Here is a 14,947-nt window from a genome sequence, read left to right as displayed (position 1 = left end):
CACCCTGACCTAGAGATGCAGAGCAAAGCCCAGTGCCTCCCCTTTGGGCCTCCAGGGGCCCTGTCCTGGGATCCCCTCATGACATCCTCTGTCAGCCACACAGGAATGGAGCAGGTCAGTGGGTGGGGTGCGGGGTGGCTGTGGGTTTGGGTCTGGGGACAGTTAGTTACAACGGGGACCCAGAGGCCACGAGAGGTGCTTGGCTCCGGGAGACGATGAATCTCCCAGCAGTTCCACACCATTGCGGAAAGAACCGGAGTTTCTTTGAGAAATCTTAATACTTTGAGGCTTTCACAGAGCACAGTGCAGGGAACCTTCAGTCCGTTTGTTGAATGAGAGAAGGGGATTCCAGCAACTCCGGGGCACGGCGCTGCAGTTAAAATCTTTGGAAACGGGCCTCCGATGTCTTTGCGCTGAGACCCGCCCACACCTCGGGGTTGGGGGGGGCAGGGGCGGTGCGGAGGAGGTCCGCAGCCCCCTGCCCCCAGCACCCCACCCCCGGCGCCCCCGGCTAGGAGCAGGTTGCGGGCAAGAGCGCGTTTACTACCAACCTGGACATCCTCCAAGCCAACGTACAAGTGCCTGTGAGGCTCTGGCCTCGCCCCAGGACAACCAGGGCGAACACTCTGGAAATGTGGCATCAGCATCCAGACCCCCTGCATGTGCTCCACCGGGAAAGGGGTCTAATCAGCACGCGGGACATCAAAGCGCAGACCCGACTCGCGCAGCAGCCCCGTGGAGCGCGCAGCAAACACGCCGAAACGAGCCACAAAGATGCTCTGCAGGCAAGACTCAGCGCCATGGCGAGGCATACACAGAGGCACCGGGGAATGTCACAGAGCACGCCGGCCGTGGGCAGCAGCCGTGCTTTAAATAGATGTAAAGAGACACCCACGGAGCTCAGAATTACTGAGGCAAAAGGTTTCACAGCGAGCTTATGACATAAATCACAGTTCCCCGGTGCCCAGACAAAGGCACCAGCGCCGCAGCAGGCGGACTCGAAGCATCCGTCGGAGCCGCGCGCACTGCGATGCCGCGAACATCAAAGCGGTGTCACGGCTGGGAAAGCAAAGCATGTGGACAATGCCAGGCCTTTCTGCCTGGCTGACCGCTACTTAACGCCAGAGTCAGGTGGGGGCGCGAGGGCAGGTGCAGGTGCGATGTCAGGATGCAGCCAGGTTTGAATTCTGGAAGTTGCCGGGACGCAGGGGGCCCGGCCTGGAGGAGAGCGGGCAGGAGGGCAGAGAAACGCACACGAGGGTGGATCCAGACTAGCTGCCGGTAGTTGACTTTGTGGGTTGGATGCTTGGTCTGGGATAAAGGCCTTTGCTCACGTGCCTCTCTCCTTCTGCCCCTCACCTGGGCAGTCATAAATAACTCACACTTAGATTTGCCCAGGAGTTGGGGAAGTGCCAGGCCCACACCAGTGATGAAAGCTCTCCCCCACAGGCATCCCTTAAGCACTTATTCATTCAACAAACATTTCTAGGGAGCGGCTGTGCTCCCGTGATGGTGGTACAGTGTTGAACCGGAGCATGGGTATTTCCTGCCCTCGTGGAGCACCAGTCAGGTGGGTGAGATGACCTTGACTCAGACAACCACACACACCACTGGGAAATTGCTGTGATGTGAAAAGCTGCAAAGCCAAGGCCCTCCAGACCTTGAAGGTACCAAACGAGGGGCCAGACCTGGCTGAGCAGCGAGTCCGAGGCTCCCTCGAGGGCTTATAGAGCGATTCTGGATCTGAAGACTGGGGACTTAGCTGTGTGAAGAGGGGAGGGGAAATCATTCCAGGCAGAAGGAACAGCAGGTGCAAAGGTCTTGGGGCAGAAGGAACTCTGCAGTATGTGCAGGGGTGGGGGGTGGGGGATGACCCAGTAGCTGGAGGGGAAACAGCAAGAGCGAGACCCTAGGCAGGGCCCTCCTTAAGAGTTTGCGCCATTGTCTTAAGGACAATAGGGATCTATTACATCATCTTAAGCAGGACAGGTGACATAATCCAGTGAGAATTGGAGGGTGACTCCTCTGCTCAGGGGTAGAGAACATGCTCTCTTGGGGGCTGCTGGGAAAGCCCCGGCTGCCGTGCGGTCCAGGTGAGGGATGCAGGTAGCTGGAGCAAGGGGAAATGGGAGGTGGAGGGCGAGAATGACAGCTTCTAGAAACATCCGCAAACCTCTGGTCTTGCCTCTCCTTCTGGGCATTGACCACGCTGCACATATGGACCTGAAGTTTTTGTTTTCTTTTTACCGAATTACGGAATTAGGTAACGTGACTTCACACTCCAATTTCCTAGAGTTTTCCGTGGGGGGAGCCTGGGGTTGCAGTAGTCAAAACCCAGGGCTCCCTTCCCTGCCTTTACACGGCAGTGCCTGCACGCTGCCCCCGTGGGAGGGGGGAGCTCTCAGCAGTAGCGCGCCTCTGTTTTCCTTGCTTTTGTTTTATTTCTCCGTCTACACAGAAAGCAGTGTGCCCATGTGATTTTGCCCCTTCATTTTCTTTCTGCCGCCTCATTAGCTGAAGAGAGTGTGCGCGGACCCTAATGCCATCAGCGTGTCAGGGTAACGTGGCAGCCGCTTCTCCACAGACGGCAAGGAGGCAGCGGAGATTTTTAAACTGTGTTGGCGTAAAAATAATGAAGGCAGCCAGCTGCCTGGCAAACATGAGGGGGGCACAGTGCGGAGGGGTTGGGAAGGGCCCGGGAGCCCCAGAGAGGTGGAACAGAGGAGAGACAGGAAATGAATTCCCAGAGACAGGCAATAAGACTTTGTCACAGTCCGTGACCCAGGGAGGAGGGGCCTGGAGGAGGGGAGCTCTTACTGAGGGAGGGCAGCTGTTCCTGGGGGCTGGGGCTTGAGGGGAGGGATGGGGACGTCCAGGTAGCATGCAGTCACTGGGAACCACTGAATATTTTGCAGAGAAGTGAGAGGGCCAATGGGAGGGTAGCTGGAGGGTCCAGGTTGGCCTGAGGAAAGTCTGGAATTGCCTAGGATACCATGTAAAGACAGACAGACTAGATCTGGAGGGATCCAGTGTGAACTGCTCTTTTCAATGGCATGGTTTCCTCCCAACACAGAAAAGGAGCCGACGGAATTCACTGTGCTCCCAGAAATGGCATGTTAGTGGTGGCTCTTGTAAGCCAGAAATACCAGCATGTCAAGAGCACACGGTGGGGTGCGAGGCTGGGCTGGGGAGATGCACGCCTGCCTGGCTCTCCCTCTGCAGCTCAGCCTACCGTGTTCATTCTCTCCTTCTCTAAAGCCCACTTAAGCCGGAGCTTGTGACAGTAATGGATTAGGGAAAAAACAAAATTGGGGTAGGGAGGGGACCAGAGATGATAATAGTAATATGATTACCAATTTAAATGGGCAGCTGCTCTTGTCTTCATGTTAAAATATCTGTGAAGATGTAGACGGGAGGAAGGAAGGATGGAAGGAAGAGGGGGAGGGGGAGAAAGCAAATCCAGGGCACCAACAGGAAGATCTCATGTCTGAGTCAGGAAGGGCTAACACGGCTCTGCTCCACGGCCCTAAGTTTTCAGGCAATCAGGCAGACATTACAGACAAATAGTTTAAGTCCACCAGGCAGTAGGGGATGCTTGTGGAGGTGCAGTGCATCATGGGAGATGCAGAGGTGGAAACTGAGGAACCTGAGTTCCACAGCAACCTGCTACTTTGCTGGGGGGAGGGTGGGAGGAAGAGGCCTCCTGGTGGAGCACAGGTCACCAGGCTGGGCATCGCCCTCGCCAGCCTTCCTCCACTTTGCCCCTCCGCCATCTCACAGGTGAACAAAGAACGGGACCATGGACTTCCCCTGCACGTTGACAGACCTTGTGTCTGGATCTCACCTTAATCAGAGATGAATACAGAAAAAATTAATGGATTCATTGTGGGGAAGGGCAGAAGAAGAAAAATGAGATAGCATCCTGTGAGTAGAGACAAAATCTGTACCTCTCATCAAAAGATCCAGAAGAAAATCTGAAACATTGTGTGCCCTGTGTGCCATCCTTTATGGAATGCAAGAAGATCTAGTCTTTAAATCCATAAAACCAGACAGGTTAAGCTGAGGAGTCAATAGAATGGCATGAAAAGGAAGATGGAGATAAATTTATACCAAGAAAGCAAGAGCACAGTGGTAGGTCAGATTACACATTAAAGGAAGTAGAAGGCAGAACTGATTCATTAAAAACATCAAATCAATGATGTAAGTGAGGGTGCTGTGCTGTTTGCATGTGTGCTCCCAGATCCAGTCCCTGCTGCCTCTGTGTTCTGCTCTGCATCCTGATAGGGTACAGAGCCCCTTCAAGCTAACACAGAGCCCCATATCAGCTGGCTTCTGACTGGGTTCAGCCAAGGGAGACACCATGGGAAATTGGAGGGGGAGGGGGGAAAAGCCAAGGTATTTCTCCCCCTCTTCCTCCACCTTAGGTAGCTTCTACTGCAGCACGTGCATCTCCATGGCTCCAGTACCCCCAGGCGGCTCCTTCTCATAGTCACAGCCCCACCAGGCAGCCCCTTGGTTCCAGCCTCCCTTGTATCTCTCATAACAAGAAGCACAGGCTTCAGGATTGGTGGTTTCTGAGTCTCAGTGACATCATCAAAGAACCAGATGCCTTTCAAGCTCAGTAAGTCAGCCTTGCCCTCAAAATGGTCCTTCTCTTGGTCCCTAAATGGCTTCCAGCAACTGGGCCAACCAGCTTCCTATTCAGATCCAGCTGTTTTCTCTAGAAGCCCTGAGGAAGTCTTTCTTTGTGTTTTATTGGCCTCAGTTAGCTTAAACCTGCCCTTCCCCAAACCATTAAATGATGAGTGGAATAGAATTATCATGATTGAATTAATCTAATCATTTGGAGTGTTGGGAAGTCAACCACAATGTTCACTACAAAGGACTAATATTAAAAGATCTTCTGGGGCTTCCCTGGTGGCAGAGTGGTTAAGAATATGCCTGCCGGTGCAGGAGACACAGGTTCAAGCCCTGGTCCAGGAAGATCCCACATGCCACAGAGCAACTAAGCCCATGCGCCACAACTACTGAGCCTGCACTCTAGAGCCCCCGAGCCACAACTACTGAGCCTGTGTGCCACAACGACTGAAGCCTGTGCGCCTAGAGCCCGTGCTCCCAACAAGAGAAGCCACCTCAATGAGAAGCCTGCACACTGCAACGAAGAGTAGCCCCCACTTGCGGCAACTAGAGAAAGCCCACATGCAGCAACAAAGACCCAACGCAGCCAAAAATAAAAATAAATAAAATAAAATAAATTTATTTAAAAAAAAAAGAGGGCTTCCCTGGTGGCGCAGTGGTGGAGAGTCCACCTGCCGATGCAGGGGAAACGGGTTCGTGCCCCGGTCCAGGAAGATCCCGCGTGCCGTGGAGCGGCTGGGCCCGTGAGCCATGGCCGCTGGGCCTGCACGTCTGGAGCCTGTGCTCCGCGACAGGAGAGGCCGCAGCAGTGAGAGGCCCGCGTACCACAAAATAAGAAAAAAAAAAAAGAACTTCTTAAGTGCAAAAGAAAAAACAAAGCCAAGAAACTAAAGAACAAAGTGATGGTCGTAAAGGACAAAGAGCAGAGAGCCAGTTCACAGATAAGTGATATTATTGAAGAACATACAACAATGGATCAGAAACAATAATCAAAGACGTAACAGAAGAAAACTTAGCTGCACTAAAATATCTTAACATAGAGAAGTTGAATGGATATTCTCTGCAAATCAGTGATGGGAGACACATACCTATACACATTCTAAAAAAAATGTTCTAAAAAGGCTTGCAAAGTATCCAAGCAGCAAACGGGTTATTCATAAGGGAATAAAAATCAGGCTGGACTCAGATTTCTCTGCTGCAGTGTTATTGTAAGACAATGAAATATCATCTACAGATTTTTAAAGAAAAGGTTTGGACGCTAGAATTCTAGTTTCAGCCAAGATAGCTTTCATTTTGATGGCAAAAGAAAGACACTTTTAGATATCAAGGGCTCATAAGACATGCCTTCCTAATGCATTTTTTTAAAAGAAAAAAAATGTTTCTATTTACTGCATTATTTATTCAACAAATATTTGTTGAGCACCAGCCATTTGCCAACAACATACTAGATGCTTAGGATAGCTAATGAGAGAATAAATCAGGGGAAAAAAAGTATTGCTTCCCTCATGGAGCTTACATTCTAATGGGGAAGACAGACATTAAACAACAAGCATAATAAATGGGCCAATAAAATGATAAGGGCTAGGGGAGAAGAAGCAAGACGGGAGACAGTGCGTTTTAAAGAGAGTAGTTAGGATGGGTGGTTTTTGAGTAGACTTGAGAGAGGTGAGGGAATCAGCTAAGCAGATGTCTAGGCAAAGAGCAGCCCAGCAGACAAGCCAAGAGTCTGTGGCCCCAAGGCTGGAGTGAGCCTGATCCACGTGGGGAACAACAAAGGAAGCAGTGTGGCTGAAGGTGGAGAGAACCAGTGGGACAGTAGCAGGAGATAAGATGGGAGAGGTGGGGGAGGGGCACAGACTGTGTGGGGTCTCGTAGGACATCGCAATGACTTTGGCCATTGGAGTGGTTTGAGCAGAGGAGGGGTATGGCCTGACTAACATTTTATGAGGCTTCTTGTGGTCTCCATGTTGAGAACATACTTTAGGAGGAACAGAATGGAAGTGGGGAGATGACTTAGGAGGTTGTGACCATAATCCATCTGAGGGATAACGGTGGCATGGACAAGGGAGGTGGTCTGATTCTGGATGTATTTTGAAGGTGGAGCCAACAGGATTTCTTGACAGATTGGCTGTGGGATATGAGAGAAGAGGAGTCAAAGATGACTCCAAGACTTTTAGCCTGAGAGACTGAAAGGTGAGATGTGCCATCAACTGACATGGGGAAGCTTATGGGGAAAGTAAGTCCGGGGCTGAGGGGGAGACTTGGGATTTATGTTTCCAATACATTAAGTGTGAGATAGAGCCAGCCACAAGGAGATATCAAGTAAGCAGTTGGATATTCAAGCCTGGAGTTTGGGAGGGAGGTTTGACTGACCTGGAGATACACTTTTGAGGGCCGGTGGCATATGGATGGTATTTAAAGCCAGGAAGCTGAATGAGATCACCAGGAAGGGAGAGTAAATAGAGAAGAGGAATGAGGACTAAATCCAAGGCCATTCCAGCAGGGAGAAGATGCAGAGATGAGAGAGTAGCAGAGGAAACAGAAGGAGCAGCAGTGAGGGAGGTGAAGGAGCAGAAGTGTGGCTTCCTGGAAGCCAAGAGAAGAACACATCAAGTGGAGGACGTGATCGACTGTGTCAGAAGTGCTGATACACAGCACGAGGCGAGGCAGAGCCGTGACCACCAGATGCAGCCTGCTCACGGGCACTCTTGGCAAGGGCGGATTGGGTGGAGTAGTGGAGACAAAAGGCCAGATGGGATGGGAGTACCCAGCTGACCAAGAGGTGATGGGAAAGACTGTCTCAGGAATGGGAAACTCAATCTGCAGATTGTCTCAGGTCGACCTCTTAAATATCTCTCAAAATCTTTCTTCTCTTTCCATCCTGGCTGCCACCAGCTGAGGTTAGGCCACCACCATCTCTCCGCTAGATTGCAAAAATATCCTCGTAACTGGGCTGTCTGCCTCCAATATGGCCCCATGAAACTCTTCTCGGCACTGTAGCCATGGTGACATTTCTAAAATTAAAACCTGACCCTGTCACTCCTCCACTCATCATCCTTCAAGGCCTCTTGGGTGCCCTCAAGATAAGTCTAGCCTCCCTGTCATGGCAGACAGTGGTCTTCTAGATCTGACCCTGCTTTCCTCTCCAGTCCCAGTTTTCACTACTCCCCGTGTCAAACTCCATGCCACAGCCAATATTTTTTGTACCTTTTCACCTCCCAAGTTTGGTACATGTTTTCTCCACCTAGAACATTTTGGTCCTCAGAACTCTCCACACCTTTTGTAACTCCTATTCCATGTCTTATTGAATGTCACTTCCTCCAGAAATCTTTCCTTGATCAACTCACCACCCCATTGCAAATCTAGGTCTGAGTTAGGTGTCATTTCTAGCACCTGGTGATTCTCTCACCGTAGTACTATGGCACCTATACATTTATTTGAATTACTGCTACTACTACTTCTACTATTATTTGAGACTGTATCATTTGGGACCGTAAAATTCTGTGAAGCCAAGGCTTGCCTTTGTTACCACACAAACATAACACAATCTTTAACTTCTAGTAGGAAATTGATTAAATATCTTTAACTTCTAGTAGGAAATTGATTAAATATTAGATATTGATTAAATATCTGTGGAATGAATGGCTTAAACAATCCAGTTAAAATAGAGTCAACTTAAATAATTGTCAGGCAGGTGGTAAAACTAAATGCAACTACCAAAAGTTATTTCCCAAGGAGATACATAGCATAAAATAAGATCTTGTACTAATTATAATCCAGAACACAAACTTCAGATGTTACTAAGGAGGGAGAAGAATTGGTTAAGAGAGGTGAGAGAAGGGATAATGGTACATCTAGAGCGCAAAATATACTATTTTGATGTTTAGAGAAATATAGGTTAATATTTTTTTATTCTAAAGGTAACCACTAGTAAAATTTTAAATAAGATATAGACTTCCAAAATATAAAAGATAGGGACTTCCCTGGTGGCACAGTGGTTAAGAATCCACCTGCCAGTGCAGGGGACATGGGTTCAATCCCTGGTCCAGGAAGATCCCACATGCTGCGGAACAACTAAGCCCGTGCGCCACAACTACTGAGCCTGCGCTCTAGCCCGCAAGCCACAACTACTGAGCCCACGCGCCACAACTACTGAAGCCCGAGCGCCTAGAGCCTGTGCTCTGCAACAAGAGAAGCCACCACAATGAGAAGCCCACGCAAGGCAACAAAGACCCAATGCAGCCAAAAAAAAAAAAACTTTTTTAAATATATAAAAGATAAATACAAAGAAAATACAAACCTGTGTAACAGAAATCAGACAACAAAGGAAACAAGAAGCATAAAAAATCGTAAAGAATAAAATGATAGAAGTAAAACCAGACAGATTATCTATAACAATAAATACAAATTTCTTAAGTTACCCTATTACCAGTAGAGACTCTCAAACACTTTAAAACAACGTGAAACAAAAGGTTAGAATTAAAGAGTGGGCAGAGGTAATTCTAGCAAAAACAAACTGAAAATAAAATGATGTACTGATATCAACATGCAATGTAGAAGAGTCCCAGGGAAATACACAAAATGAGAAGAAAAGATTCGCTTGACACTGATGAAGGATACAGTCCATAGTGAAGAGATAACCATTAAGAACCTTACATGCCAAAAAGAGATGATGTTAAAATGGAGAAAGTAACTGAAAAATAATAATTCTAGATGATTTTTAATTCATATCTCAGTCTTTCCCATAGATAAAGTAGGGGAAAAAATTTTAGAAGCTTCAAATCATAAATGTGACATATACATGTTGAACTTTGAACCGTCAAACAGAATACAACTTCTAGTACTTCAAAATCAGACATTATTTAAAGCCGGGATACAATACTCCAGAAAATTAATAGCAAAAGTTAATTTTTTTAAATAATTTATGGAGTTCCTTGGTGGCCTAGTGGTTAGGATTCCAGGCTCTCACTGCCGTGACCCAAGTTCAATCCTTGGTTGGGAAACTGAGATCCCGCAAGCCACAAGGCACAGTGTGGCCAAAAATTTTTTTAAATTAACTTTTTGAAAATTTCATCACACGCTCCTAAATGAATACTGCATCTGTAGTTATTTAATTGCAGGCTGTTTAAGAAAGAAAGACAGTGAGAACATTGTGCGTCAAAACTTATGGGTCTGACCACACCTCTGTTCAAAGGAAGATCCATAGCACTTGAAAAATTGCTTTATTGTGACACAAGGGAAAACATATTGTCAAGTTAACTGAGCAGTCAATCCAAGGAGCTGGAAAGAGAAATGGAGAAAGGGATTAATAACGATAAAGGCAAAAAGTAATAGATTGGAATATTTTTAAAGAGAACTGATCAATGTAATCCAATAGCTGGTTTCCTGAGAAAAAAAAATTAAAATAGACAAAATTCCAGCAAGACTAAACATGAAAAAAAATTGCAAATACAATCATAGTGAATCTCAAATGAGACAGGGTGCTTATTCCTATATACAGTGGAGGTACGCCCCCATCAAAATTTGTTCTCCACCTGCATGGACACATCTGCAAGGCTCCTGGCCCTTGCTTCCTGGGTTTTGCCAGTGCAGTGTCCCAGAAGTAGGGGAGGAAGGAGAGTGAGGTCAGAGGATGTATCCACTTGGCGCCCTCTCAGCTTCAGGCTGGTTGTGTGTCCCCAGCCAAGGATCACCCACCCCATTCTCTCACCCTGCAGACCCAGGAGTGGAAATAGCTCTGCTGCCAGCTCTGTATCAATGCACTGTTCCCTGTGGTTCCCCTGGCTATAAATAAGCCCCGTATCAATAAACCCTCCTGGAATAATCCTGTATCCAGTATGCCATCTATTTCCTGTTAGAACCCTGACTGATACATATGAAATGCTAAATTTCTTTTCTTTTTCCAGGAAAATATAGGTGAACAAAATTGAGCCAAGAAGAAATCAAAACAAAATATGCCAGTAACCATGAAAGAAACTGAAAATATTAAATTATCACCGACAACTAAAGGCTAGGCTTAAACGCTTCAAATGAAAGGTCCATCATGCTTTCTTATTTCCAATAATTATCTACTTTTCAAAATCTACCAGAGTATTAAAAAGATAGTTTTCTCAGATGGTTTTACTAAGTTAACATAAAGTGATATTAAAACCTGACAATAATAGCTCAAAAAGCTGAAACTGTAAACCAGATTTAGTTATCAAGAGAGCTGCAAAAATCTTAGCAAATTGAATCTGCCATTCTATTTAGAAGAATAGCCAGAGTCTGTTTTGTGAAGGTAAAAATGGGTTAATATCGGAAAGCCTTTTGGTATCAACTTGGTTAGAAAAAGGCAAAAGAAAATAAATCCTAAAATTTGTAGTAACCTAGGAACACAAAGATATTTCCTTAACTTAGAGTATTTATGTGAAACTAATACCCAAGATTATGGTGAAATGTTAGAGACAATCCTATTAAAATTAGGACTAAGACGATGATGCCTGCTATCAATGTTGCTATTTAACATTGAATTTTCACTCTCTAGCCAATGTAATAGGACAATAAAAATAAGAAATATTAATACTGAGGAGGAGAAAATACCATTATTTGCGAAAATGATTCCCTACCTGAAAAATAACCTTAATAAATAAAGTGTACTTAAAAATCAATAGAAAAAATGAATACACTGTAGAAAAAATGAGCAAAAGCCATAATTTAGCAATTCACAAAAGAAGAAAGGCAAACGGTCAGCCAAAAGTAAACATGCCATATTGTACCTATCAGATTTAAATAATTAATGAGATGGTCTGGGTAGGAAGAAAGAGGCACTCTCATACATTGTTCTTTAAAAAGTGTAACAACTTACTTATAATTTGACAGTATGTTTTAAAAGCCTTAAAACATACACAGCCTTCGACCCTGCAGTTCTACTTCCAGCAATGCAGTATAAGCCATCTAAATAACTACGGCTGGGGGCAGAAAGAGAGAGAATTGTGTTCACAGACGTTCCCTGTTTATAATATCAAAAAGTACTGAGGCAACTTACAGTAGTTCATTCATTGAATTCATTATGATATGTTCATACAATATTTTATGGCCACTAAAAATGATGTTTAAATGCTCATTTATAATTTTTGAATTGTTCACAATCTATTTTGATAAAAAATAAATTTTCAAAATGATGTACAGAGCACTAGCTCATTTTGGTATATATATTAATTCCTTGTCTAAACGCATATAACCTTAGTATATACAAAATGTTGACAGTGGTTATCTCTGAACAAAGAAAAGTGAAATTCTAAAGTTCTGCTTTCCTGTGTCTTAAAGGGATGTTAGATCTGAAAGAAGCTAGGTAAGCTGTAAAGGGAGCAACCCTATTGGGTGTGTTCAAGGAGCACCGGTGAGTGTGCTGCAGGCCAGGCTTGCCATTGGCTCTGGCTGTTGTCTACTGTAGATATTTGGTGCCTGACCTTAGAAAAATTACTTAACCTCAGTTTTCTCAACGAATAAATAAAAAGAACAATTCTGCAACACTTGGTAAATCCTAAACCTCACAAACAGAGAATAATGAAGTTGCCCTGCCCCTCCCCCAAATCAAATCTGAATTTGATCAAGCTTCTGAATCCAACTACTAATCTACAGAAAGCCGAGAAGGAGCGGCATGCCCCAGGGATACAATCAGCAAAATCCCAACAGTGAGAAACTCTACAGGACAAATAACCTAGTTTCTTCCACAAATATGTCAACATGAAACAAAAAAGAAAGTCCTGAAAATATATCATATCGACCAATGTAAAGGTGTTGGTCTTATTTGAATTCTTATTCAAACCAACAAATGACTGTTTTTGATATAAAGGCATTTAAGAGAAATTTGTGAATTTAACCATTGACTATATATTAGGTGATACTAAGAAACTATTGTTAATTTCTCAGCTGTTACAGTGACACTGTGTTTGCATTTCTTTTAAACTTCCTTTAAGAGACACACAAATATTTACGGATGAAATGATGATACACTGAATTTGCTTTCAAATAACATTAGGGAGGGGATCTGGAGGTATGGACAGGGCAGGATTAGCCACGAACTGATGTGGGTACATGAGGGTTTACCCTACTGTTCAGTCTGCTTTGTGTACTTTCGAACTTCTCCATAACAACAACAACAAAAAAAGTTTATTTTTTAAAAAGAAAGTACTGTTTCCATCTCTATGATGAAGCTGATGGACTTGAACTGTAGACTTTGCAAATTAGAAAATAAACATTCTTTGCCAGTGGGGACTCTGGAAATAAAACGGAAAGGCCAAGTGGAGGAGAAATGCAACAGCGAAGCAATTCTTCTCCCCTAGTTTCCCAACACATTAGAAAATCGAAGTAAGAAACTGGGAACACCATCGTTAGGCCAAATTCCCTCCCAGCAGAGCATATTTCCTTTTCTCTGAGCAGCTCCCTGGAGCCAAAGGAGCCTGCCCGGCCATCAGTATATTCCTCCTGGGAACTTGAATGCATACCGCTTGGCCCAGACGTTTCATGTGATAAGACAGCCCCTTACAGAGCTCTGCCCTGTGCTTACCTGTGCACTAGCACCTGGGGCCCTACAACGGCCCTATTGTACTGTTACTGGGATTGCTACTGTTCCCTGGGAGGACAGTGACGTCGCACAGCCAGGAAGTGGCAGCAGTGGGACCCAAGCACACCCTCCTGTCTCCCCACCCTTTCCCACCTGGACCCAAAACCCAGCCCACCCAAACTGTGCCTCCCACCATTTCCAACCAGGTGCTGAAGACCTGTGCGCCAGCCCCCGCTGTCCTCGAGGTTCTCTTCAACTCCTACCCTCAGCTCCGCGTGTCAGAGTCCTGGAAGGAGGTGATCCCTGAAGAAGTGTTTCAGGTGAGGAAGCTGCCCCTTCTTCCCCCGTTAGTACAAGACTGTTGTCTGTTTCTGTTCACCCACGTGTGGAGTTTTGTTTTTTTTTTTACGTGTGGAGTTTTGCACTAATACCCAGGTAAGTAGAAGACATCTGGAGAAGGGACGAGAAAGGCAGATTGGGGGCATGTCTGAGCGTGTCTGTTTTTCTTCTGGAGGCTCAGTAATCACACAGCCTGTGGTTCTGATTGGGGTCCTGTGGGCTGCAAGGAACAGAAAACCGACTCACACGGGCTTAAGAAGCTCAGGGCTCCAGTAACCACTGTCCAGAGGAGGGTGGGCCGTGGAGGTCCTGGCTCCTGTGTGTCAGTTTCTTTCTCTGACAGCTTAAGATATGACCGAGGCAGCTGCTGGCACTGCATCCACACACAACAAAGTCCACAGTTGACTGTCAATTAAGAAAGAACTTCTTTTTTTCTAGAAGCCTCTAGAAAATGTCCCCTCGTGTCTCACTGACTTGAGTCCTGTTCAGATTACTGAACAACAAAGTGTGCTCTACCAAGGGGGTGGGCGGAGGGGAATTCTAGGAGGTTACCCATAGTATCTGAAAGCACCCAAAGCAGACTTCCGTCTGACTGGGCAGGAGCTGCTCTTGAGAAAAGTATCCGGACCCTCTCGGGGAGGGTTGTCCTGCATCAGTAGCCGTGAAAGGATCACCTGGGCCGCCAGGGCTCTTCTGTCTGGGAGAGAGACGTGTGTCGGTTCCATGTGCCCAGACTGATGTTCCCCCGCCTTCCTTTCAGATGCACCAGCCTTTCTACCAGTCCCTCTTTGCCTTGGCCTACAGCCCACGCTGTCTGCAGCATCTCTGCCGCTGTGCCATTCGGAAGCTGTTTGGCAGAAAGTGCTTTTACCTCGTGACCCAGTTGCCCTTGCCGAAGCCCCTGCAAAATTACCTTCTTCTGGAGCCAGAGGGGGTTTTGCACTGAAACCCAGAGATTTGGACCAAGACACTTGTGCTCTTCTGTGGAGGCTCCAGGGTTAGGAGGGGCCCTGGATGGGACTTGGCACCCACCCTGTGCACGGACCTCACCCAGCTTCAGGTCCACCTGGGCATGCAATTGGCAATAAAGGCCCTTTCTGCCTCTCAGGGTTGCTTGTAAGGACTGGAACTGTGAATATCGTAGTACTTGTATCAGAAAGTACCTTTCAATGGAGGTTGAACTAAAAGGTATACATATTTTTCCAAGGTCTGTCTCCTGCCCACAATGCGTTGGCAGCATTCGAGCTGCCCCCTGCCCCCGCCCCTGCCTTCAGACCCTCTGCCTCAAGGGGAACACCCCACCCTTCCTAGTGCTCAGACCCTTGGAAAGACTTTGTCCCCCAAACATGACAGACGTACACACTGAGAGAGGACACTTCTGTATCGAGAGCCCCTGCCCGGGAGCCCACTGGTGCTTCCCAGCAT

General features: G+C 46.5%; 1 protein-coding gene across 1 annotated transcript in view; it reads left to right on the top strand.

Annotated features, from left to right (window-relative positions):
* ASB18 (ankyrin repeat and SOCS box containing 18) overlaps positions 1-14,468 on the top strand; it is a 62,600-nt gene extending 48,132 nt beyond the window's left edge. The window contains exons 5-6 of the mRNA XM_065881098.1: positions 13,390-13,503; positions 14,283-14,468. Coding sequence (XP_065737170.1) covers positions 13,390-13,503; positions 14,283-14,468 — 300 coding nt within the window. The remainder of the gene's footprint in view (positions 1-13,389; positions 13,504-14,282) is intronic.
* The last annotated feature ends 479 nt before the right edge of the window (positions 14,469-14,947 follow it).

This window comes from Phocoena phocoena, chromosome 7 (assembly GCF_963924675.1).
Source record: "Phocoena phocoena chromosome 7, mPhoPho1.1, whole genome shotgun sequence".
In the NCBI taxonomy this organism is placed as follows: Eukaryota; Metazoa; Chordata; class Mammalia; order Artiodactyla; family Phocoenidae; genus Phocoena; species Phocoena phocoena.
The sequence above is the reverse complement of the archived record's forward strand: the minus strand, read 5'-3'. Positions and strand labels throughout refer to the sequence as shown.